Source organism: Neomonachus schauinslandi, chromosome 1 (assembly GCF_002201575.2).
Source record: "Neomonachus schauinslandi chromosome 1, ASM220157v2, whole genome shotgun sequence".
NCBI classification, from domain to species: Eukaryota; Metazoa; Chordata; class Mammalia; order Carnivora; family Phocidae; genus Neomonachus; species Neomonachus schauinslandi.
Window position 1 is genome coordinate 80601254 of NC_058403.1, and position 21398 is coordinate 80622651.

At 53.0% G+C, this 21398-nt stretch overlaps 1 protein-coding gene and 3 non-coding genes across 10 annotated transcripts; all 4 read right to left on the reverse strand.

The window, feature by feature from the left end:
• Positions 1-387: 387 nt before the first annotated feature.
• On the reverse strand, positions 388-19777 carry EIF4G1 (eukaryotic translation initiation factor 4 gamma 1). 7 transcript variants are annotated; one of them, XM_044920021.1, is made up of 34 exons: positions 19657-19777; positions 18780-18836; positions 18464-18557; positions 18075-18161; positions 17548-17568; positions 16793-16969; positions 16467-16566; positions 15250-15362; positions 14344-14436; positions 14073-14139; positions 12947-13786; positions 12582-12670; positions 12312-12498; positions 11862-11995; positions 11582-11740; positions 11232-11417; positions 10848-11045; positions 10478-10624; positions 10012-10248; positions 9711-9815; positions 9429-9588; positions 9120-9220; positions 8404-8506; positions 8059-8161; positions 7602-7834; positions 7164-7282; positions 6886-7058; positions 6250-6375; positions 6010-6091; positions 4395-4493; positions 4147-4281; positions 3955-4036; positions 3674-3814; positions 388-1017 (listed from the first exon to the last, which is right to left on the reverse strand). In XM_044920021.1, exons 3-34 carry the CDS (start codon positions 18521-18523, stop codon positions 833-835), a joined length of 4842 nt encoding a protein of 1613 aa, XP_044775956.1. In that variant the 5' UTR covers positions 18524-18557; positions 18780-18836; positions 19657-19777; the 3' UTR covers positions 388-832. The 7 variants fall into 7 exon arrangements, with proteins under 7 accessions (XP_044775956.1, XP_021548238.1, XP_021548237.1 ...); XM_021692563.2 differs by lacking the exon at positions 17548-17568; XM_021692562.2 differs by lacking the exon at positions 17548-17568 and having other exon boundaries at positions 11232-11420.
• LOC123323214 lies at positions 9304-9379 on the reverse strand. Its single transcript, XR_006539285.1, has one exon. It is a non-coding gene; the product is annotated as a small nucleolar RNA SNORD66 (small nucleolar RNA).
• On the reverse strand, positions 9883-9959 carry LOC123323218. Its single transcript, XR_006539286.1, has one exon. It is a non-coding gene; the product is annotated as a small nucleolar RNA SNORD66 (small nucleolar RNA).
• LOC123323220 lies at positions 12818-12896 on the reverse strand. The gene has a single exon (XR_006539287.1). It is a non-coding gene; the product is annotated as a small nucleolar RNA SNORD66 (small nucleolar RNA).
• Positions 19778-21398: the final 1621 nt, after the last annotated feature.

A 21398-nucleotide genomic window follows, 5' to 3' on the forward strand; every position in this document is an offset into this window, starting at 1 on the left:
ATGGGGACGGTCAGACTCCTGCATCCAGCCTCCTCTCTTTTACAGATGAGACCTTGAAGCCACAAAGGACTTCTCCGGCTGTAAACAGCTTGAAACCCAGGGCCTCCTCCACACATAGGGGTCTGCATCAAATTCTGGAAGTACCCCACAGCTGTTTGTCTCTTCTCCCCTAACAACCAACAGGGCACCCCACCATGTCCGTTTCAAGGGTCCAACCCCCCAGGAAAGTGACCCTCTGACCCCCACAATCATGGACAGGGGAAGAGGCAAGAGGGGTGCCAGGTTACAGGGGACAGTACTAGAGTGCCGGCTCTGGAAAGGAGGCTGCCCACCTATCCATACCCCTTCTCCAGAGGGAGCAGGCCATAAAGCAGGGAGGCAGTAAGCTTAATTGAATTCATGTTTAATAATTACAGGCACCGTGCCCCCCCCTTCCCCCTGCCCAGGCAGCAGCAGGGGTGGTGCAGGGGCTGGGGCATATGCCCCCAGCAGCGAGGACGGCAGTCCCATGAGTGATTTTCAGAAAATAAAAAAGGACCCCAGGGGCAGGCGGTGGTGCCCCCCCACCAAGACACACCAAATTTCAAGACTTTATATATAATATATCTCTGTGCCCCAGGGGGGAGGAGAGGGACACCTGGCAGCATCCTGGAGGGGGGGCCCCAGGCAGCCCCACGCCATCCTGCCTCTTCAGCCATTTTATTAGCTCAGACACATCGCACTACAGGCACCCATTGCCGCCGCCGCTGCCGCCACCCCCCCCTGCAGTCCGGGCGGCTGGCCGGGCCATCTGAGTGTCCATGGGGCTCCAAGTCCCCGGCCCCACCCGCCCTCAGTTGTGGTCAGACTCCTCCTCCTCCGCCTCACGAAGCCACTTGAAGAAGGCTGTGACAGATTTAAGGGCCACGCCCTTGCCCTGTTGCTCAGCAGGGTCCTTGCTACTCTCCCAGCTGTAGAAGGCATCCTCTTTCACCACATCCTCGTCATACAGCGTGTCAAAGAACATCCGAAGCAGATCTGCAAGCAGGCAGGACAAGAGCAGTTAAGAGGAGTGCTGCCCACAGCCACCCCATTCCACTCCCAGGCTCCACTGTTAAAACAAGGGCCTGACCCACCATCCTGGTATTTGTGTGTCTGACCATTCCAGAGTGACTAGGTGGGTCTCTAACAAGATGTTAACCTCTTCGTGAGACTGGTGCATGGTAATGAGTCACAGAAAAATCTTACCAACCGGCCCAAGCTTCACCTCAGCAGCTTCACTCAAAAACTATACACAGATTTGGTACTCCTCAATTTAAGGAATGACGTTAAGTCCCAGATGTATCACTCACCAAAGTCAAGGGTTTATAACCTGAAACATTCACTGGTCCCCATTACAGATGCTAGCAAACTGGATCCCAATTTCTTCTTATTTTCCACACATCTCCTGAACATACACATCCTCTCTGACCTTGACACTTTTACAGGTGCTGCATCCTTCGCCAGGACTTCCTTTCTCTTGTCACCTTCCTACTGAATTTCTTTAGGCTCAACTCCGGCACCCCTTGCTTGGACCCTCTTTCTCCCCATCCTGACTACTAGTTAAGCCTTCCCAAGCACTTGTCCTATAAGCCCTGAACACAACCTATCCCATACCCCCACACTGCCCTGCCAAACTTTCCAAAAGCAAAGGGAGGCCAAGTAGCGAATTCATTGTTTTCTAAATAAAGCCTCGCTCGGATCTGGAGTCCAGGCCTAGATGAAATGCTGACAGCCATCTATGAGAAGCTGCAAGCCAGGATGTTCCTCAGGGTACACACCCCCTCAAATCCACAACCACCGCCCCCCAGACCCATCCTACAGCAGGAGAGCATTTATCCCAAACTTGTGTTCCAAATTCCATGCACACCCACCCTGGGGACCCTACACAATCAATTATCCACTCTGCCCTCTATTTTTGAGCCCAAGTTTCTCCCATCTAAACACAAAAGGCCTCCTTTACAACCACTATCTCCTACAGTCAAACAAAAGATTTTTGTCTTTGGACAAGAGATTAACTAAATTCAAAGATTCTGTCTACACTTGCTGTTTTCCTTTCTTCCTGTCCCAGTCAAGTATTACTCAGTTCTTTCCAATCCAGACTGCCACCTGCTCTACCAAATATGCCAGAGTGGCCTCTGTGTTTTTACACTCCAAAGGCCCTAAATGTTCAGGTCTGCTCCTATGGAATTCTCAAGTAGCATCTAACGTTACAGACCACTTCCCTCTCCTAAAGTTACTTTGTCCTTTGTTCACAGGGCCCTGTCCTCCTCTGATCCCTACCTGTGGGTGCTCCACTTGAACATTCTATCGCAGGCTCTCACCACTCTCCCTCAAGCAATCCCATACCCTCTGGTGACTTGCATGTGTTGCTGTGCCAGCTTCTCACAGATCGGCCACCAACCCGGACCTCTTCCTTTCCAAATGAATTCCCGTACCCAGCTGTCTACCTGACATTGCTGATCACCCCCGCCCAGGGACCACAAACTCATTATGACCAACCTCAACCTGATCCAGTGTTCCCAACCCCGCCCCCCCCCAGGGCAAATGGTACCATGCCATCCCCCCGCCTGCTAAAAAAGCATGCTGGAAGGCCTGTAACTTCCCCTCTCTCATGACCTCTCCCACCATGCCAGTGTTATAACTGCAACCGCACCGCCCCCAGCTCCAATGCTACCAGCAAGAACGAGCCGCCAGCAACCCAACCCGCTCCTAATTTGCTGCTCTTGCATGTTCACATTCAACCCACTCCAAACCACTCCTCCTACTAATGGCCAGGATGATCTAAAAACTAAAATTCCACAAAGCTTTTTCCCGGCCTTAGGCTGAAGGCCAAAACTCGTCCCATGGCTTAGACAGCCCTGCAGGACCTGGCCCATGTCCATCTCTCCAGCCCCATCTTGCCTCACACACAACTAGCTGCTATGCTCGCCCACGCTGGCCTTCCCTGGGCACTTCTTTTACCTGAGTCAAGTCCCTTCTGCCGCAGGGCCTGCGTTTACACACAATTCCTTCATTTCAAGGACCCCCCTCCCCTTTGTCATTGGGCTGCCGTTTTGTCAATTCCCACTCCCCACTCGTCATCCCTTACGCTAGGTGTCCCCAGAGAGCACCCTGCAGGACCCATCTTCCACCACTCATCACCTGTTAAGACTCCATGCCAGCACGAGAACTGTGCTTGACTTAATCACTGCCAATGTCCCAGTGCCCTGGCACATACCTATTTGCCGAACGCACAATCTCAGGCATGCTAACCTAAACCTCAGTCTCCCAACATGGTAAAGAGGATAACAGGGATATACTTTCAACAACAGCTGTGAGAATTAAATGAGGCAAGGAAAGAAAAGCCTCTCAGCCCCCTGCCAGGCCACAAGAGCACTGGGTCCTTAGAAATCATTACTGTTTTTCACCTCCGTGCTCCCGGCATCGAACAGCTGGCCGGGTACAAAATGGCAGCCAATTAAGCTTCAAGGCTGAGTCTTACCTCCTTCCATTTGTAGGCCAGGAAACAAACCCGTGCAGGGGGAAGAAATCAACCACCAGGGCGTTCTACTCTCCAGGGACCACCCCCCTCTCCTGGGTTGAGACCCTTTCCATGACTGCCCCTGCTCTCTGGCAGCGCCCCCACCCCCACGCCCTGCAGCCTGGCTCTTACTGGCGGGCTGTTCTAAGGTCACTACAAGGGCCTGGAGGGCGTAGAGCGCCTGCAGCTCCTTCTGCTCATCACACAGGTATTTCTGTAGCAGTTTCGCTCGCGCTTTCAGCACCGTGACATCCACTCGGAGGGGCGTCTCAACTACAGGGAAGAAGACAGAGTTAAGTGGACTAATGCACCCTCGGCCTGGTCCACAACCAGGAGGCGAAGACCAAAACCTCCCTCCCTCCATTTGTCTGCTGGGCCCACCCTTTCCCCACCATCTCCCTGGCTCCTCTTACAGACAATTGCAGAATAGCAGACAGTTGTCATGAGGGCTCGAACTAGTGTGTTGGATGCTACCTGCTGCTCACTCAGGTTGGCCTGTGCAGAAGAGAAACAAAAGGCCCCTAAGTTCTGAACTATGCCCCTACCCGCACGCCAAGAACTGCCTCTCCTTTATCCCTCTCCCCCAGTACCCAGGAGAAACATACCTCTATCCAGTCAAACACCCGCTGGTTACTGCTGCCCTCCTTCAGCAGCTTCTCCAGCTGCCTGCTCAGCTCCTCGGAGGAGAGCATCCTTTGGCCCAGGGCTTCTGACTCCTCACCCAAGGTATACTCCACCTTCTACAAAAAGACCCACAGTCAGGAGGTAAGTGTACCACGTGAGTGTTTTGAGGGAAGAGGAAGAAGAATGGCCAGTCCCAAATGCTAGAATTAGCCTAACTCCAGCCACAAACCTGTTCAGTGACGAATGCACTGACATCCTGGCCTTCAGGTAGAAATTCCTTCCAGCTGAGTCCAGCCTCTCGCCACAGCATCCCCACCTTTTTGGGACTCTGGAAAATGCAAGACCAATTCAGCAACTTTCTCTCCCTCCAAGACCTATCTCCACAAATGTCACCCAACAAATATTTACTGAAAGGCCACTAGGTGCCCTCCAGGGGCTCAGGATGTAACAGAAGTACCAAATAGGCAGTCTCTCCATGCCTACAGGCCAGTATTGGACAGACATCAGCCAAAAAATCACCCAAAGACACAAGAAATCATCTACCACAGTGCTAGGAAACGGGGGGGGGGGGGGGGAATAGCCTAAGAGCCTCTACAGAAGAGGTCAATTAGCTTTCACAGAATTACCTTTACTGAAAAAGGTAAAAAACCAAATCCACACAACTCATCTTAGCCTTCCACACTCCTCTACGATTCTTTTTCTAAAATAGCTTAGTCTTTCATTATTCCAAGCAAACAAATGCTCATGGGAGCGGACAACTTCTAACAAATATGCCTTTTTGGTTACGAAGTCCAGAAAATTTTAGAAGCAGATATACTCCCACAACCCCCACTGCAAATCAGAAATCCTCACATAAACAACAGTCTGAGCCCATTTTCTGTGAGGGGACAAGAGATTCTGAAGGCATTACTCTTTATAGCAGATATTCAGAATGATGACACTGACGCTTAATAAGACTACCGTAGTTCACGAATTTTAAAGATGCTCATTCTAATACACCACTGAGTCTCATCTCACAACTGATACATTACATTTAAACAAATGACCGTAAGTCTTTTCTTTATCAACAGTGTAGCAGTAACATGTCCTACAACCTGCTGCACCACAGATTCAATGAAATACACATAGTTCAATATACCTCTCTCTTTTTTAAAACAAACTACCCTAATACAGGCTTTTAGAACAATTCCTTTCCACTCAAGTCTATCTGTCCAGGCCCTAGGGGCAGCTAAACTCCTAAAGTGCTCTTCCCAGCTCTCTCGACCACGGAGTGCCCCACCCACTTGCCTTTCCCGTCTCTCCGTGACATTTGCTAGTCACCACTTAACTTTCACAAAGCAGTTCCAGCGCCCTTCTGGGAAAGCTTTCTGTCATGAACATCACCAAAGAGACACTCCTTTGCAACCTCACAGTACCCAAGACACTCCATTTCAACTATTTTATTTCATGCTTTACTTCACACTGTGTTTATTAAGCTGTCATTTCTTACTTTTCTCTTCCAGCTGGTTTTCTAACTGTTTTATTCACTGTGGTATTCCCAGTGCCTAGTATGTGGTTGGTTAATGTTTTAAAAAAAAAATGCTAGTTGAATGAATGAATCAATCAATCAAGGACTTAGGGTCTTAGATTGCTGTTCTCCCCCAGTCTTGTCCAGAACTCACGACAGGAACTGGTCTGAGAGTGCCAGCCTTGACGTTTCCTCTCCCAGGGACCAACACAGCACACCATCACCATTAACCCCATCCCACCATGGGCCATGAGGCACCAGAGTCACCGTAACCAGCCCAAACCGCATGGTGGGAAGAGAAGTCCTGACACATCACCCCCAAAAGGCTCTTACTTACCATGCTTTTACATAGAAGCCCCAGGATCTCCAGCAACAGGGAAGTAGCTTTGCCCAGGGGTCTCAGAGGTTTTGTAATCTCCCTACAGGGAAAGAAAAATACAGTGAGTGTTGACAGTCTCCAAAGCCCTCTCAGTACACTACCCCATCCCTCCCTAAACCCAGGCATTGCACCTGCCATATATGCCTCCCCTCCCCAACTTTGTCTTTATCTCCCCTGAATCCCAAAAAGGGGGCTTACCTGAACAGCTCCCCCATAGGTACCCCACCTTCCTGCAGAATGGGCGTTACGAGTTCTGCTAGGTAGAGCCACACGTGGGGGATGTCAATTTCCATGTCTTCCGCCAGTTCTAAGATTTCATACAGCCTGCAAATGAAATTCAAAGTCAGGGCATTCTAGGGGAACCTGGGTGGCTCAGTCAGTTGAGCGTCCGACTCTTGATTTTGGCTCAGGTCATGATCTTGGGGTCTTGAGATCAAGCCCCATGTTGGGCTCCACACTCAGCAGGGAGTCTGCCTGAAGATTTTCTTTCCCTCTCCCTTTTTCTCTCCTCTCTAATAAAAATAAATCTTAAAAAAAAAAAAAAAAGTCAGGGCATTCTAGGAAAGGTAAGCCGGACCCCCACTCTCCTTCTGGGGCAACATGGCATTGTTAAAGGATCAATTGCGGACCCCCTCAAGAACACTTCCTAAACAGGGGGCAACTATCTCAAGCTAAGGCCACACTCTTGTCCTTGCATGGTATACCCTAGCCCTGCCAAAAGTCACGCTGACCAGGATGGCTGAGGAACCTACACTCTTATCCAAGGCTGTATGCGTCCTACAAAGGAGGAAAGTCTGTGGGTCTGTAAAAGCAGAAGGCCCTCAGAAGGCATACCCTTGGTAGTACTGAGCAGTGGAGAGGTGCCCGGCCAAAAGCAGCTGGTGCAGCAGCCGCCCCATATGCTCACGAGCGATGGTGCTGCGCTCCAGTGTTGACTCAATGCCATGCCGCACAAAGATGAAGAGCAGGGAGGGTGAGGCCAGCTCCTGTACGCACTGCACTGCCTCCTACAGGGGTGCGGAAGGAGGGAGAGGGCAGTCACCGTTTGGTCCAGGCCGGTGAGCACATGTCCCGCCCGTTCTGCTGTCGCTCAGACCCCACCCAGAGCCTACCTTCAGGTCATTGAGATGGAGGTATTCCTCAATGATGGCCTTGGATTTCTTCTCCAGCTCTTCCTCAGAAAGCGCAGCCTTTGGGGGGCTCACCGGGGGCAAGGTGGCTTCTCGCTTCACTGAAGGGGAAGGACAGATGGAACACCCTTTAGTTGTTTTTTTTTAAGACTTTATTTATTCTAGAGAGAGAAAGCAAGAAATAGAGCAGGAGCAGAGGAGGAGGGGCGGCAGGGGGGAGGAGCAGGCTCCCCGCTGAGCAGGGAGGCCAATGTGGGGCTCCGTCCTAACCTGAGCCCAAGGCAGACGCTTAACCCACTGAGCCACCCAGGCGCCCCATGGAGACTCTTCAGTTCTAATTTTCCTAGGCCCGGAGCTCTGAAGATTGGAGACTGGCTAGACCCAAACCCACACCTTTCCCTTCCTCTCCCAGCCCCTTACCGGCATCCCGTCCGCGGTCCCGATCCTCTGTGAGGCTAGCTGCCTTGCGCAGTCCCTCAGGCTGGGAGGGCCGCTCTCTACTCCGCTCTTCCACTTCCTTACTGAAGCTCCGCTTGGTGGCAGGTGTCCGAGAACGATCGAGCCGGTCCCCACGGTCACCTCCCCGTTCACTCCGCTCTAGGCGGTCTCCCCGGTCCCCAGCTTTCTCACCTCTTTCCCGACTCAAGCTACTCCTAGAGAAAAAAACAGGCATGTCACCTCTCACTGTACCACCGAGGTGTTCTCTCGTATAGCTATCCAACATGCTGAGCAACCATCGGGCCTAGTTCCCGGCATCAGGAATGTGCTCCAATTTAGCTAGGGGCTCTGATTACAGGTGTGAGGATTCCTATGGCAACGCCCAAAGCCCATCACAGTAGTCCCCGCGTGAAGAACGGAGACACCCAGGAAACCTCACCTCTGCACCACACGTCTGCTATCGGTGCTTTCTGTAGGTACTGCTTGTTGGAGGGCTGAGAAGCGGTTCAAGGTACTAGTAGCTGGACGAGCAGCTTCTGATGCTGGGGAGGCAGAAGGCCCAGATCAAAATCTCTTCCCACATTCTCCCATTCTATCTCCTACTTGCCGGTTTAGGACACTTGGTCCTACTCCCAACACAAACACAGTTCATTCAGTCCTAGTCCCGAGCATAGGCCTCCTGTTATTACCTAACCACCTGGTACCAAAAGCCTCCCCTACAAACAAGGCTCTGCCCTCAAGAAAGAAAAAACAGCCACCCAACTCTTTACAATGGCCTCCATACCTGCATCGGAGGGCTTGGCTCCTGAGCCCCCACTGCTGCCCTTGCCCCAGCTCAATCGTCCTCCAGGTGCAAAGAGCTGGTTGTTAGAATCAATGGAGCCAGGCTGAGGGAGGAAAGGGAACGGAGACATCAAGAGTCTGATCTGGCCAAAGCCCACTGCTACACAATAGCAAATGGCCTAGACCAGGGGCCGGGCAAACTTTTCCTGTAAAAGACCAAATAGTAAATACTTCAGGCTTTGCAGGCCATACAGTTTCTATTTCAACTATTCCACTCGGCCACTGTTGCACAAAAGCAGTCACAGACGATACTTAAGGGGAATGAATACGGCTGTGTTATAATAAAACCAAGGACACTGAAATTTACATTTTGAATAATTTCATATTATATAATATCATCCACTTTATCTTTTTCAACCGTTAAAAAACCGTAAAGACCAGTTGTTAGCTGTGGAATATAGAGAAGCAAGGAATGGGCCAGGTTTGCTATGTGAGTTTGCTAACCACTGGCCCAGACAGATGTGAATATACCCCCTTCAGCTGGCAGTCCCGTCTCTAGCAATCTAACCAGTTAGTCTAAGAGGAAAAATTCAGCCGTCACCTTTCCAACTTCAGAAAGTGAGGGGACCAAGATCCTAACCTAGGCTCACTGCCTGTTTGATCCCTCTTTACCCTCCCCATGACCACCACCACTCCCTCCAATACACCACCCACTACCTTCGTGATCTTGGTGAGTCGCGAGGTGTCGATAGGGCGACTGCCCTTGCTGATGGGGACTGTGTTCCAGCCACCATCATCCACAAGTGGGAGGCCACGGCCTGGGACAAAGAGGAGAGACAGCATATTGCAATAATGAATACCTCCAAGCACTGCTATTGCCTGGGGCCGCCCCCAGCCCCCCTTCCTCAGATCCTCAGTTCCATCATGTGGTCTCAGTGGCCCAGACACGTGGCACTAACAAAAAGTCATCAGTGGAAAGCGTAACCCCTCACCCTGCCCCCTCCTTAATCTGAGCCTCAGACTCACTAATGGGTGGGCCTGCAGGGCCGCCCCGACGCTTGTCGCTGCCCTTGGCCATTAGCTGCTGCACTTTTACGTGTTCCCAGTGCTCCTCCATCTCAGCCTCCTTGTGGATCTGGTCAATGGTCTTGGGACCCTGGTCCCCACGGCGTGGCACCCAATTGCTCTGTAGGGACAGAAGGCCAGTCACAAGGTAATTATATCAGAGGGCCAGACAAAGCAATGCTGGGAACTGGGGGCTATGGCATACAGGCAGCCGACCAGCAGTGGGAAGGAGAGGACACACACCCGTCGCAGATCCAGCACATCCTGCAGCATAAAGCGGATTCGGGATGAAGTCTTCTTTTCCTTAATGATTTTTTCCATCTGGTTGAAATACTGATCCATGCGGGGCTAGGAAGAAGCAAAGGGATCAGGTCAGGAACTTGTAACACCTCAGCTCCAACTGCAGGCCCGGCCCCTCCTCAGACCCTCAGCTCCATCACTGTGGCTCGGTGGCCCACACACAACAGCCCGACAAGGAGTTTGTGAGTGGACAGCAGGCCCCAGGCACTTCAGCCTGTCCCATTCCACATCCCAGGACCCCTACCTTGGCTTTTTCAAAGTCCAGATCTTTGCCAATGGTAGTGAGCAGACGACAAAGGCATTCAAGGGACTCTTCATCATGGTTCTTAAGTAGTTTAACCACACAGTCATGCATTATCGCTTCTGTTAACATCTTCAGCTTGAACAACTCCCCAATAAACTTGATATTCCCTAAAGAGCGCCGCCGGGCTATGTCTCGAGCCTCTTCCAACTCTTCCTTCAGGCGTCCCCGTTCCTCTGCCTGGAATTATATGGCAGAAATCCATCAAAAAGGTACCCAGAGACTGGGCTAAAACCCTTCTCTCCTCCACTATCTGGATTCCTAACCCTAGCAGCAAGTATTCCTGTCTTAAGGCAGAGAAACCCCCAAAACACCATCACCCCCAACCCCCTTTTACCCCCCCCACCCCATTCTATAGCCGAGCAGCAACTGGGTGGATGGACAGTGGGCTTGGTGGGTTTTCTCTCACCGTAGCAGCTTCATCCATCTCTTTTTGCTTCTTCTCAAAAACCTCATCATCATCTTTGTCTTTTTCAAACTCTTTCTGACATCGATTCAACAACAGTTTTCGGAAGTTCACAGTCACTGTTGGCTTTTCTGTAGTGGGCACTTTGAGCTGTATGTCAAAGAGAACGTCACATTTAAGCTGGTCCCGAGCGGGAAGGCCCTCCAAGGGTCTTTAGCTACCTAACCCAGGAAGACCCTTGGCCCCCACTCTGCCACCTCCTGGCTGCCATCAACAGCACAGGCTGGAAGAGAACCAAGAAGCTGGACTCAAGGAGTCCTAGAGAGAGAAGTAGGAAATTAGACCACAAGGTTCAGTAGCAGTGGACACTAACCGCCATGAGGCAGCGGCACATGTTGGCATAGGCCACAGAGAAGTTGGGCTCTGAAATGGCCTTCTCGAAGATAAGATCAATGACCCCTTTGAGGCGTTCCTCGGTGTCAATGGCCAGCTGCGTCACCTGCTTCATCAGCTGCTGGAACATCTGGGGTGTCAGCTTATTCAGGATGGAGCGCACCCTGCGGAACAGGTCCTGGGAGAGGGGACAGAGAAGACTCAGAATCCAGTGAGCTTCTCAGAAGAGGTTGCTGGGAGTGATGGGAGAGGTCGTAGGGACTCAAGTAGCCACTAGTCGTAAGGATGACAGAAGCAAAGAGGGCAGAGCTGGCTCAGAGGGCAGACCTTGAGAAGAAACAGCAAAAGCAGCACTGGCCGGTACCTGCGTTTTGCTGCCATCAGCATCCTCCTCCCCTCGATCCTTATCAGCGGCCGTCCGCTTGCTGCTGGGTTTCCAGGCTTTCTCCGCTTTGTTCAACTTTATATCTTCAGTCATTAACACTGTGGCAATGATCTTGCGGGGTTCCTTTCGGGGGCCCTGTTGAGATCGCCGGGGTCCCAGACCAGCCTGCTAAGCAAGGGGTGAGGCCGAGTGAAGACACAGAGCGAGTCAGCACAACTGTGCCACCGCTACCACACCCCCCAGGGCAGACTCCCCTTCCCCACAGCAAGACAAGGGAGCCGTTCCCCAACCCCCCCCAACCATCTGTCCCCCTAGCCAGTCCCACTCACCGGCCCTCGGGGCAGCTCCCCACCTGGCCCACCCCTTGGGGGCCCACGGTTGCTAAGGGCTGGTCGGCCAAGGTTGGCAAAGGAAGGAGTGAAGTCTGGACCACAATTGATGCCTTGAAGTTTAGTGGGGTCCAGTGGCCGCAGTGGTGTTTTATTGGCCTGCAAAGAGGACAGGGAAGGCATGAGAAATAAGCTATGGCTCCTGACTACTCTTTCAGGACCTCAGGCTCCTCCCCAGCCAGCCAGCCCAAACTGACCCTCCCCCCTCAAGTCTACCAACCTTATCCAACACCACATCGCTGATATGGGGCAATCCCTCCGGCTTCTGCATACTGGCAAAGATGAACTGAAAGCCAAGCAGGAACTCACGGTCATAACGCTTTTTCTCCTCAAGGTTTAGAGGCTTCCACTGATCTACGAGGAAGACGAGATGAACCAATCATACCTTTGTTTCCTGGGGCCCTGGAAAGAATACCCAACCCTTCTCAACCCTTCCTTCAGAATATTTTTTTTTTTTTTTTTTAAGATTTTATTTACTTATTTGAGAGAGCAAGCGAGCAGAAAGAGAGAGAGAGAACACGAGTGAGGGGAGGGGCAGAGGGAGAGGAAGAAGCAGGCTCCCCACTGAGCAGGGAGCCCGACGCTCAGCTCAGTCCCAGAACCCTGGGATCATAACCCGAACCCAAGACAGATGCTTAACCAGCTGAGCCACCCAGGTGCCCCAGCATACCTGATTTATACTCATACTTCTGTTCTCCGGGCTGGATGTTCTCAGCATTGTGAATTTTGTCTTCCTTTGAGTCCCAGGTCTCGTCTGCTTCCTCAGGCCTCGGGGATGCACTGCTGCCCTCAGGCTCCAGACCAGGACTGGTGCCCACAGGAGGCTGATTCTCCACTTCTGGTACTCCTGGGCTCACCTGTAACGGTAGGACATTCCATTTTGGTTGCAGTATGACTAGTGTTCATACCCAAACTCTGCCCTCTCTTTCTGCTCCCTTACCTCCTTGAAGGCATCTAGAAGATCTCCCACAGCCTCCTTCTTATTGAGCTCCTTAATTTTCCGTCTCTTCTTTGGCACAGACACCGCCACTATTTGGGGGGTAAGAAAAATGGGAATAACTTATGGACTACCCCTAATCCCTGGGGAAATTAAAAAAAAAAAAAAAGTAGCTACTCTACAGTATTTCCTCCTTCCATCACACCCACTCCAGACTTAAAATTCCTTAATCTTGGAATTTTCTCTCTTAGGTTCCATCAAAGGGCTTCTATGACCCAGACACAGTGGCACAAATGAGAGGTCATCTCTACAGAGAAAACCCCACACCTTCCAGCCTGCCCCACTTCCACCATCCAGCCACACCTCACCTTGGGTGGCGGCTACTGCCTCCAAATTCTGAGACAGGTGGGCTGCAACAGGGGTGCTCTCTGGGGGGAGAAGTTCCTCTCCTCCTTTCTGACCCTCAGCGTCTCCTGCTTCTCCTTCTTCTTCCTCTTCTTCCTCTTCCTCCATTTCCTCCTCCTGAGCTGGGGAAGTAGCTGGAGGAGCCACAGCTGGAGCAGCTGGAGCGGCAGAGAGGACGGTGTGGGAAGCCACTGACGCTGTCACCTCCTTGGCCTGCTCCCTTGGCTCACTGACTGGGCTTAAGTCCACAGCTGGTGGCGAGGGGGCTCCGTTGAGCAGTTCCTCAGGTTGGGCAGTTGGAGCAATGGGCATGGGGGATTCGGAGGGACAAGCTGGGGGAGGGAGAGGAGCAAGCTCTGGGCTCGACTCCATCTCTGGTTCCAGATCCTCAGATGGGACCATGCCATTCGGTTCAGGAAGAATTTCCTCTTTGTGAGATGCAGAGGGGGTGGAAACCTGGAGAGGACTGGAAGAGAACTCAGATTCTGGAATCGGTTTGCTAAGTGTCACTTCTACTTCCAGTATGGGTTCAGCGAGGGGAGTGGGTTCTGGAGAGAGGCAATATGGCTCCCCAGTTTCACGGGGCATGGGGGTGGATTCTTCTACAGACATTTGGATCATCCCCGTTGTCACAGTGTCCCCAGGAATGGAGAGGACTGCGAGATTAGGCTCAGACCCCGGTTCCAAGATTGGGGGTGGTGATGGGGTCGGACAAGGTGATGAAGGCTGGGATTCTGAAGGGCTGTGTTCTGGGCCAGGCAACCCCGGTCGGCTCCCAATGATTGCTCCCTGGGACCGGTCATCTGCGCCACAAGGAAAGATGACGAGTAATTAGAGGCACGTCTTCACTGCTGTTGTCTGTCCTCCTCCCAGCCAAGACATTCCCAGCCTAACACCCACCCCTGCCATCTTATCCCACCTAAGCCTTTTCTCTTCTCACCCAACATCTGCTCCACTCCCAAAATCCCACTACCTAAAACCTAAGGTCATTCTTCTCTGGCACCCAGGTCAAGTTACTCCACCTCCTCAGCATGTGAAATTGTCACACTCCTTTTCCCCATTAAAGCTCTGCCCCACCTGCTTACCTACCTGGCCGAACAACAACAGCAACCTGGGGTGTCTCCCCATTAGCTTGAGGCTCCAGACCACCTCCCGTCTGCAGGACACAAAGGGTTACCAAGTTTGCCCCGATGAGGCCCACAACCCTTCTCTATTAGAGCCATTTCTACTTTAACTCTGCCTAAAAACCCAGGAAAGCAGACAAAGAAATCCCTTCGTTGAAAGAAAAAATCAAAGGACTTGGGAACCCCAGTCAGAACAGCCATCCTAGCCAGGGCCTCACTCAAAGATCAGACAATACCTGGGGAGGGGTGGGTGTGGAGGCGGTGCGGGCCCCAGACATGATCTCCTCCGTGATATCCTTCCCTCCTTGGTTTGGATCTCGAATTCGGATCTGGGGAAAGAAAGCTCCGGGATGAGTGGGAAATAGGAGGAGCCCACCTCTCCACCCTGCCCCACTTCTAAGACTCCAGGCCAACCCCCCACCCCCCACTGGGAAGCAGGTGGGTGGGTGCCAGAAACCCCATGAGTTCTACTGTCAACCCATCCAGCTCATCTTGTACTCCCTACCCTGGCCCCCACCCCTAAGAGACCCCTGACCTCACAGAGCAGCCCCGTACATCACAATGCCCCTCCCTCCCTCAACCCTGCCCCACCAGCAGTCCCCAAGTCCCTGGCTGCACACCATGGGGCCCAGGACCCCCACCTAGCACCCATACAGCTCACTTGTGGCTAGTCTGCCTGATCTCTGGGGGCAGGGCCCAGATCCAGTGGGTGGAGCCAGGGTGACTCAGCGGCTTCCCCAGCCCTGGCACCCTATTCTGGGCACCACGCCCAGGGCTTGAGGATTGAGCAGAGGCGGAGGCCTCAAGAGCTTCCAGGACTGGGAGGTGGGGGCTGGGGTCACAGAAAACAAACCATTTCCAAGACCAGCCACCAGAAACCCCAAACCATACATAGATCTTATGGACCCCCAGAACCTGGGTCTCTCAGGAACTCCTGCACTAGCCTCTTCAGTCTTCCCATGAGCCACTTCTACACTGAAATCTTAGTCCTTACAAAGAACCTGAGCACTTCACAGATCTCCATTCTCTAACCACTCCCAGCTGAAGATCTCCTTCCTCAACTTTCTGCTCCCTGACCCACAAGGCGCCTGACCTTGAGTCTCCCTTTCCCAGATGTCCCAGAGCCCCTTGCTGTTACTCACAGTCTTCCGCTCCCTCTTGGGAGCAATCTGGGGTGGCTGGTTCATCAAAACTGGGGCGGGGGCCACACCAGTGGGAAACTGCTGCACACCCTGGGCTGGGTAGTAGGCGCCAGCTTGGGGGAGGGGGGGAGACACAGAAAGGAAGAATGGTGGCAGCGTCAGGGCCCAACCATATACAGATGCCTGCTTGAACGCCTCCCATCCCCAGAACCTCTCATCACCCACAGCCGGCCCCTTGCCCTGCCCCACCCACCTCCCCAAGGGAATTAGGTGTCTATCAAAGCTGGGGAACCAGTCTGAACTGCGTTTACAAGAATTCCTGACACTGACATACACACACCTCGTAGACAGGCACTCCTTCCCCACCACATACCAGCTCCCACTACCAGGACTTCGGTTTCTCTTCTACCCTATAAGGTATCATGTATGCCCCCAACACCCAGCAACACACACACATGTATTCTGAGGGAGCAGCAACTACTTAACCTGAAACAGAATCAGGTCTTTGGCTGGGAATGAGAAAAACAGATTTGCCAACCCTGTTCCACTCAACCTGAGTCCAGTTCCAGTCTCCAGCCCTTTGCTAAGGGGCAAGGAAACAAAAAGTAACATTATGAACCAGGCCCAGGATGTGGAAAAACTAATTCCTTAAAGCAATGGTCTCCAAAATGGGATGTGTTCTTTAATCTCATCCATAATCTCCACTTGTTTTTGACAAGCAACATTAAGTGTGTTGTTTAAATGATGCATACGTATAAACAAACAAAAACATACATGTATTAGAGGTACATACTCAAAATTTTTCCTGATGATCAAAAAATTTTGGAAACCACTGCCATAAAGAACAGACTAATCCTTTCCTAGAATATAAATGAAAAACAGCTACAAAACCTCCCAAATCCGTGTTACATGGGCTCCCACCAACCATGGAACAAGTGTCAGAGGGAATGTTTACTAAGAGGCCCTCAAACTTGTGCCTGATCCTAAATTCTTGGACACAGGGAGGACTCCCAACTCTCACCAATAGGATAAAATGCTCTGCCCTGCGCTCTTACCCCCCCACCCACCCAACACCAGTTTCACATTAAGCACCAATCCCTACTACCTACTAACCCTATCATTTCTAGACCGAGGAATGAGCCGAGGAAGGGTCAAGGAATTCGTAGGCGAGTTTAGATGCTCCCTGGGACTCTCTCACCTGACCCTCCCCTGCTTACCGTAAGTCCCAAACTCTGTAGGGCTTGCACCCGGATAGAAGCCTGGGGCTCCTGGCTGTACAGGATACTGCTGTGTCGGGACAACATATGTGGAACGCCCCTGGTGGGGAAGGGGGAGGATTAGGGGAGAGGAGTTGAGGGAGCTTTGAGTACCATATCAGACTACAAAGAGAATGCAGGGCAAGACAGAACAAGCCACTGTGGGCAATGACCAGAAGGGAAGTCACACCTCTGCAGAAGAGATGTGACTAGAGGGTCAGGGTAGGGGAGAGGAGGGTTGGGGTTGAAGGTTCCATGGCTTCCAGCCCCCAAGCCTCCAGCCTCACCTGTCCAGGGATGTAGTAGGCCCCTTGGGAGGCTGAGTAGGAGATCTGGGAAGGGATCATCATTACTTGGGATCCAGCAGGGTAGACATGGGCAGCTGGGCCAGGGCGGGCGGGGGCTGCACTCTGCACTCGGGTGGCTGCACTGCTCGGGGGCTGGGCCCGGCTAGGGTAGAAGTGCTGTCAAGAGGGAGGAAGGCAGTTGGCACTGGGAAAGGGAGGAAATGGACAGCAAAATGGCAACTCCACAATGTCTCTAGTCTGGAGAGAAATACTGGGGGCTTTGCAGCACGGGGGCCAAACCTAACTCACCCGACCAACTGATGGTTAAGCAGCTTCTTGTACTCACACGTACCCTCCACATTCAGGTATGCGCTTTGCACACCATGAATATTTACTCCCTCACCGCCGTGCATACTCACGTCACCTCTACCAGGCTACCCCTCTGCAAAGGCTCCCTAACACCCAGATGCATCATGCCTAAGTAAAGCCCTTGTGGGCAACATACTCCCCAACATGCATTGCTCCACCCTAAGGTACAGAGGAGCTAACCACTAACATGCAGTAGTCTCCCAGTTCTCAGATATGCACTCTGCCAAGATCTAGCCTCTAACATGCATTGGTTGGCATGAGACTGAGGACCTCAACAGCAAACAATGTCCCCACCCTGAAGACCCGTCCCTGTGTCTAGCCCTTGACTAGGGTGGAGGTTAAGGGTGAGACCACAAGAGGGTCCAGGATCAGCAAAGGGGTATTACCTGCAGAGACCTGAATCCTCCCTGAGAGCACATGGGGACAGGAAAGAAGAGAATTATCCCCAAGGTGATGAGGAGGAAAACAAAAATGAAAGAGGTAGGACACAAATGCTCCCACTTAGTGAGGAAGAATTTAGAGAACAGAGAAAGGCAAGAACCAGCGGGAGTGTTTATCTTGCCATAGTCCAAAGAGAAAGAAGGGAAGGGGAATGGAGCACTCACGACCTCCCAGGAAAAGGAGGAAATAGGAAAACAGGAGTTGACAGCAGGGCCCAAAGCACTGCTCCCAATTCTCAAGGCACCAGGACCCCTAGTAATGCCACCCCCACTGACTCCATACTCCCCAAGGGGCCAGCCACTGTAAGTAATCAACAGCACAAAGTGCAGAGCCGCATGAAACAACACAGAGCAACTGTCAGGAAATTGGGGCAGGTACACAGCCTCCATAGTTTCCATCCTAGGCCCAAACTGGCCGAAGCTTTCCATGGCTCCCACCCAGGCCCCCTACTCCCCTCCCCACAGCCCCTCACCTGGCGGGGCTGAGAAGGCGTGTTCATTTGTGTCGCTTGTGGCGTACTGAACACCACCGGCGCTGTCTGCCCCGGGGGAAACGCTGGCTGAAGGGGGGAGACCAGAGTTCAGCAAGAGGGGAAACCCGGGGAGGGGGGGCAGAAACATAAGCTGGTAAAGTAAGGGGAGCAGACCTGTGCCAAGAGCTTCAGCAGTCCACATGCCCCCTCTTCCCCATGACAGCCCCTGGGAACAGCCCAGGGGCCCTGTCTCAATTTGGCAGCAGAAAGCTGCACTTTGCCCTGACACAGATGGGGGTGGGAAAATCCAGAGGTTGGAACCTGTTCCTGACCAGCTGCCTGATCTCTCCCACCCCCACCCCAGTCTCTACTAATTCCTCCCTAATTACCTGTGGGAGTCCAGGGGATGGGGCAGGTGGGGGGCCTGTGGGCTGTGGAGCTTTGTTCATTTCATTTGGTGCCACATCAGGGTCCCCCCAGCACCTGTTGGGAAAGAGTGGAGCTCGGAAAGGGGAAGGGACCCAAGCTTAAGGCAAATGGAGTGGGGGAGGGGTTGAAGCAAGGGCTAGGTCCCACACCGAAGTACCATAGTACCGGAGGCGCGAAGGGGGTGAAGGATCCACCTTACGTCCCCACCAACACGTTGTCAAACCCGCATCACCTCCAACCACCCCCCTGGTCTGCTGAAACAGCCCCCTCACTCACCCCCTCGGTTAAGAATAAGTCCACGGTGCGGCCTACAGGTTCTGGGCATCCGAGGGCCTGGGGTTGGGAGGTGAGGGGTATCAACCTGGCTCCGCGGGGCCCAAGACCAACCAGACCGGAAATTCCAGGTCTCGCTGGCACCAGGCTCCCGGATCACAAACGGAGCTAGCAGCTTCGGCCGTGGTGTCCCCACCCCCCACCTGGGGACACCGGGTTCGGGGCCAGGCCCAGGGGCACACAAGGCACGCCTGCTGCGGGTGGCCGCGGGGGCACCCTCACGGGGCCAGACGCGAGGCCTGCCGCCGCCCAGGAGTGGAGGCCAGAAGGGCGGGAGTCGGGCTGTAAAAGGCCAGGCGGGCGGCGGCCGAAGAGGAGCCGGTTCCTAGCAAGTGAGGGTCGGCCCGGAGGGCGGGCGGGGCCGGGGGCTCCTCCCTGCCCGCCGCTGCCGCCTCCCTCCCCTGCGCCCTCCCTGCGCAGCGCCGGCCAGTGCCAAAGAACAACGTGTCACTTCCCGGCGGCCGGGCCGCAAAGGGGGGAGGGGGCTGTGGGCCGGCAGCCGCGGTGCCTGCGCCCGCGGGGCCCCCTCGGGTCAGGCCGAGGTGGCACTTCGCGGCCGGCGAACCCGGCACCCTACCAGCCCGCGGGGACCGCATATTCCGGCCCCGCGCTCCCCCACCCCCACCCAGCAGCCAGGCCGGGCCAGGCCGGGCACACGTGGGCCAGAGATCGGGCCCTGACGGGCCGGGGCCCGGGCTTGGGCCGCGGGGCCAGGGCGCCCGGGCGGCTGCGCAGGGTGGCCGGTCCCGGCCCGGATGGCGGCGGATGCGGGGGGGAGGGGGTGGGGGGGCCGGGTCGGGCCCGGACATGGCGGCTTTACCTTCAGTCTCCTTCAGTCCGCGCGGCCGAGCCCCACGCAGCCGCACAGACGTAGTCCACAACCATTTCCGGCTCCCCGCACAGATCCCGCTCGGCGGCCACCGCTTCTCCGCAGGCGCAGCCGGCGCCCCCACGTGACCGGCGCAGGGGGCGGAGCTGCGCCCGGCGCCGCGGAGTACATAAGATTTGCCACGCCTCGTCATGTGACAGTCACTACCCGCCCCCTTGTCCCCTCCCGAACTTTGGAACTTCCAGACCGACCCCCCTCGGCGTCTCTGTTCCGCGGTTCTTTAGTTCATTCATTCTTTGAACAAGCATTTATTGAGTGCATACTAAGTACTGAGTGCTGGGGGGGGGGGGGGGGGGGGGGGGGCGTTGCTGAGAATACCGAAATTTATTAAAGATTCAGTCCTGCCTAAATAAATCATGATACAAATATGAAAAGAAATACAAATTATGCAGTCTTTGAAAATAAAGTGATTGAAATGCCTATTTAAACTGAATACCTATTAGGCTAAAAGGACTGAAACATCCTAAGGAATTAGTACGAGTAAATTTGCCTTACAAAGATCAGCCACTCCCAGGGAGAGACAAAAGTCAATCATGGAAAGTTCAGAATAAGGACGGAAGAAATAATTCCAAAACTCCTGCCATGCAGCCAAAAGAATTTTGGCACCGGGAGGAATTGTCCTAGAGGCAAATCCACGTCCTCAGTTAGCCTAGGTTTTAATCTAAATTCTGCTACTTCCCGGCCATGTACCTACTACCTACCTACTTAATAACTTGTAAAATGGGGAAGATTTGAAACCAGGCAGTCTGGCTCAGTCCGAGCTTTTAACCACAGTGCTTTCTCTCACAGTGATAACATCCACACTATTGGATTGTGAAGATTAAAAGAGTTAAGTCATGTGAAAAGGGCTTGAAACAGTGCCTACGTACCTGGCAATGACACTCTTGTGCACAATCTGTGGTGGTTGGGGGTGTGTGCATGTGCACACATATAATCTCAGAAGGTAAGAAAACATTTTCTCTGTACCAACGATAACGTGGTCACTTAATATATATGACCTATGTGATCTCAATCTTCACGATTTCCTACAAAACAGGTTGCATTCAGGGGCACCTGGGTGGCTCTGTCCTTAAGCGTCCGCCTTCAGCTCAGGTCATGATCCCAGGGTCATAGTATCACCCTACATCCGGCTCCCTGCTCTGTGGGAAGCCTGCTTCTCCCTCTCCCACTCCCCCTGCTGTTTTCCCCCTCTCACTGTGCCTCTGTCAAATAAATAAATAAAATCTTTAAAAAAAAAAAACAAAAAACAGATTGCATTCTTCCCACTGTATATGAGGAACTGAAGCTCCAAAGGAGAGCAAAACAGATTCATGGAGAAGGAACCATGGTGAGAATGAGAATGCAGATCTAGTGTTCTCTGACTCTTCATTTTGGTTCTGTGACTTTATCATGTATGACTCCTTTCTCTACTCTTCTAACTTCTTTCTCCCTAAGCAAACTACTATATAAAAAATCAATTACTTGCCTACCTGCCAATCTGTTCCTAACTCAGAAACCTCTCTCTCGAGCTCCAGTTAGAACAAGGTACCACCTAAAAGACATCTCCACCTGATCATCCCACAGGCATCTCAAGTTGTGTATGCCCAGATAGGAACTTGTCAACTCTCCCTACTCAAGAGTCCTCCACCTCAACCCCATACATGTTGGTGCCCATGTATTCTTTTTCAATGAAT

What these genes read in the sequence shown, in the direction of transcription:
- EIF4G1 (XM_044920021.1), bottom strand. Translation starts at nt 18,523, where the DNA reads ATGAACAAAGCTCCACAGCCCACAGGCCCCCCACCTGCCCCATCCCCT. An exon ending in GTGCATTCGTCACTGAACAG is followed by an intron (nt 4,282 to 4,394) that starts GTTTGTGGCTGG and finishes GTCTTTTTGTAG; the next exon opens with AAGGTGGAGTATACCTTGGG. An exon ending in GACCTTAGAACAGCCCGCCA is followed by an intron (nt 1,018 to 3,673) that starts GTAAGAGCCAGG and finishes GCCTGCTTGCAG; the next exon opens with ATCTGCTTCGGATGTTCTTT.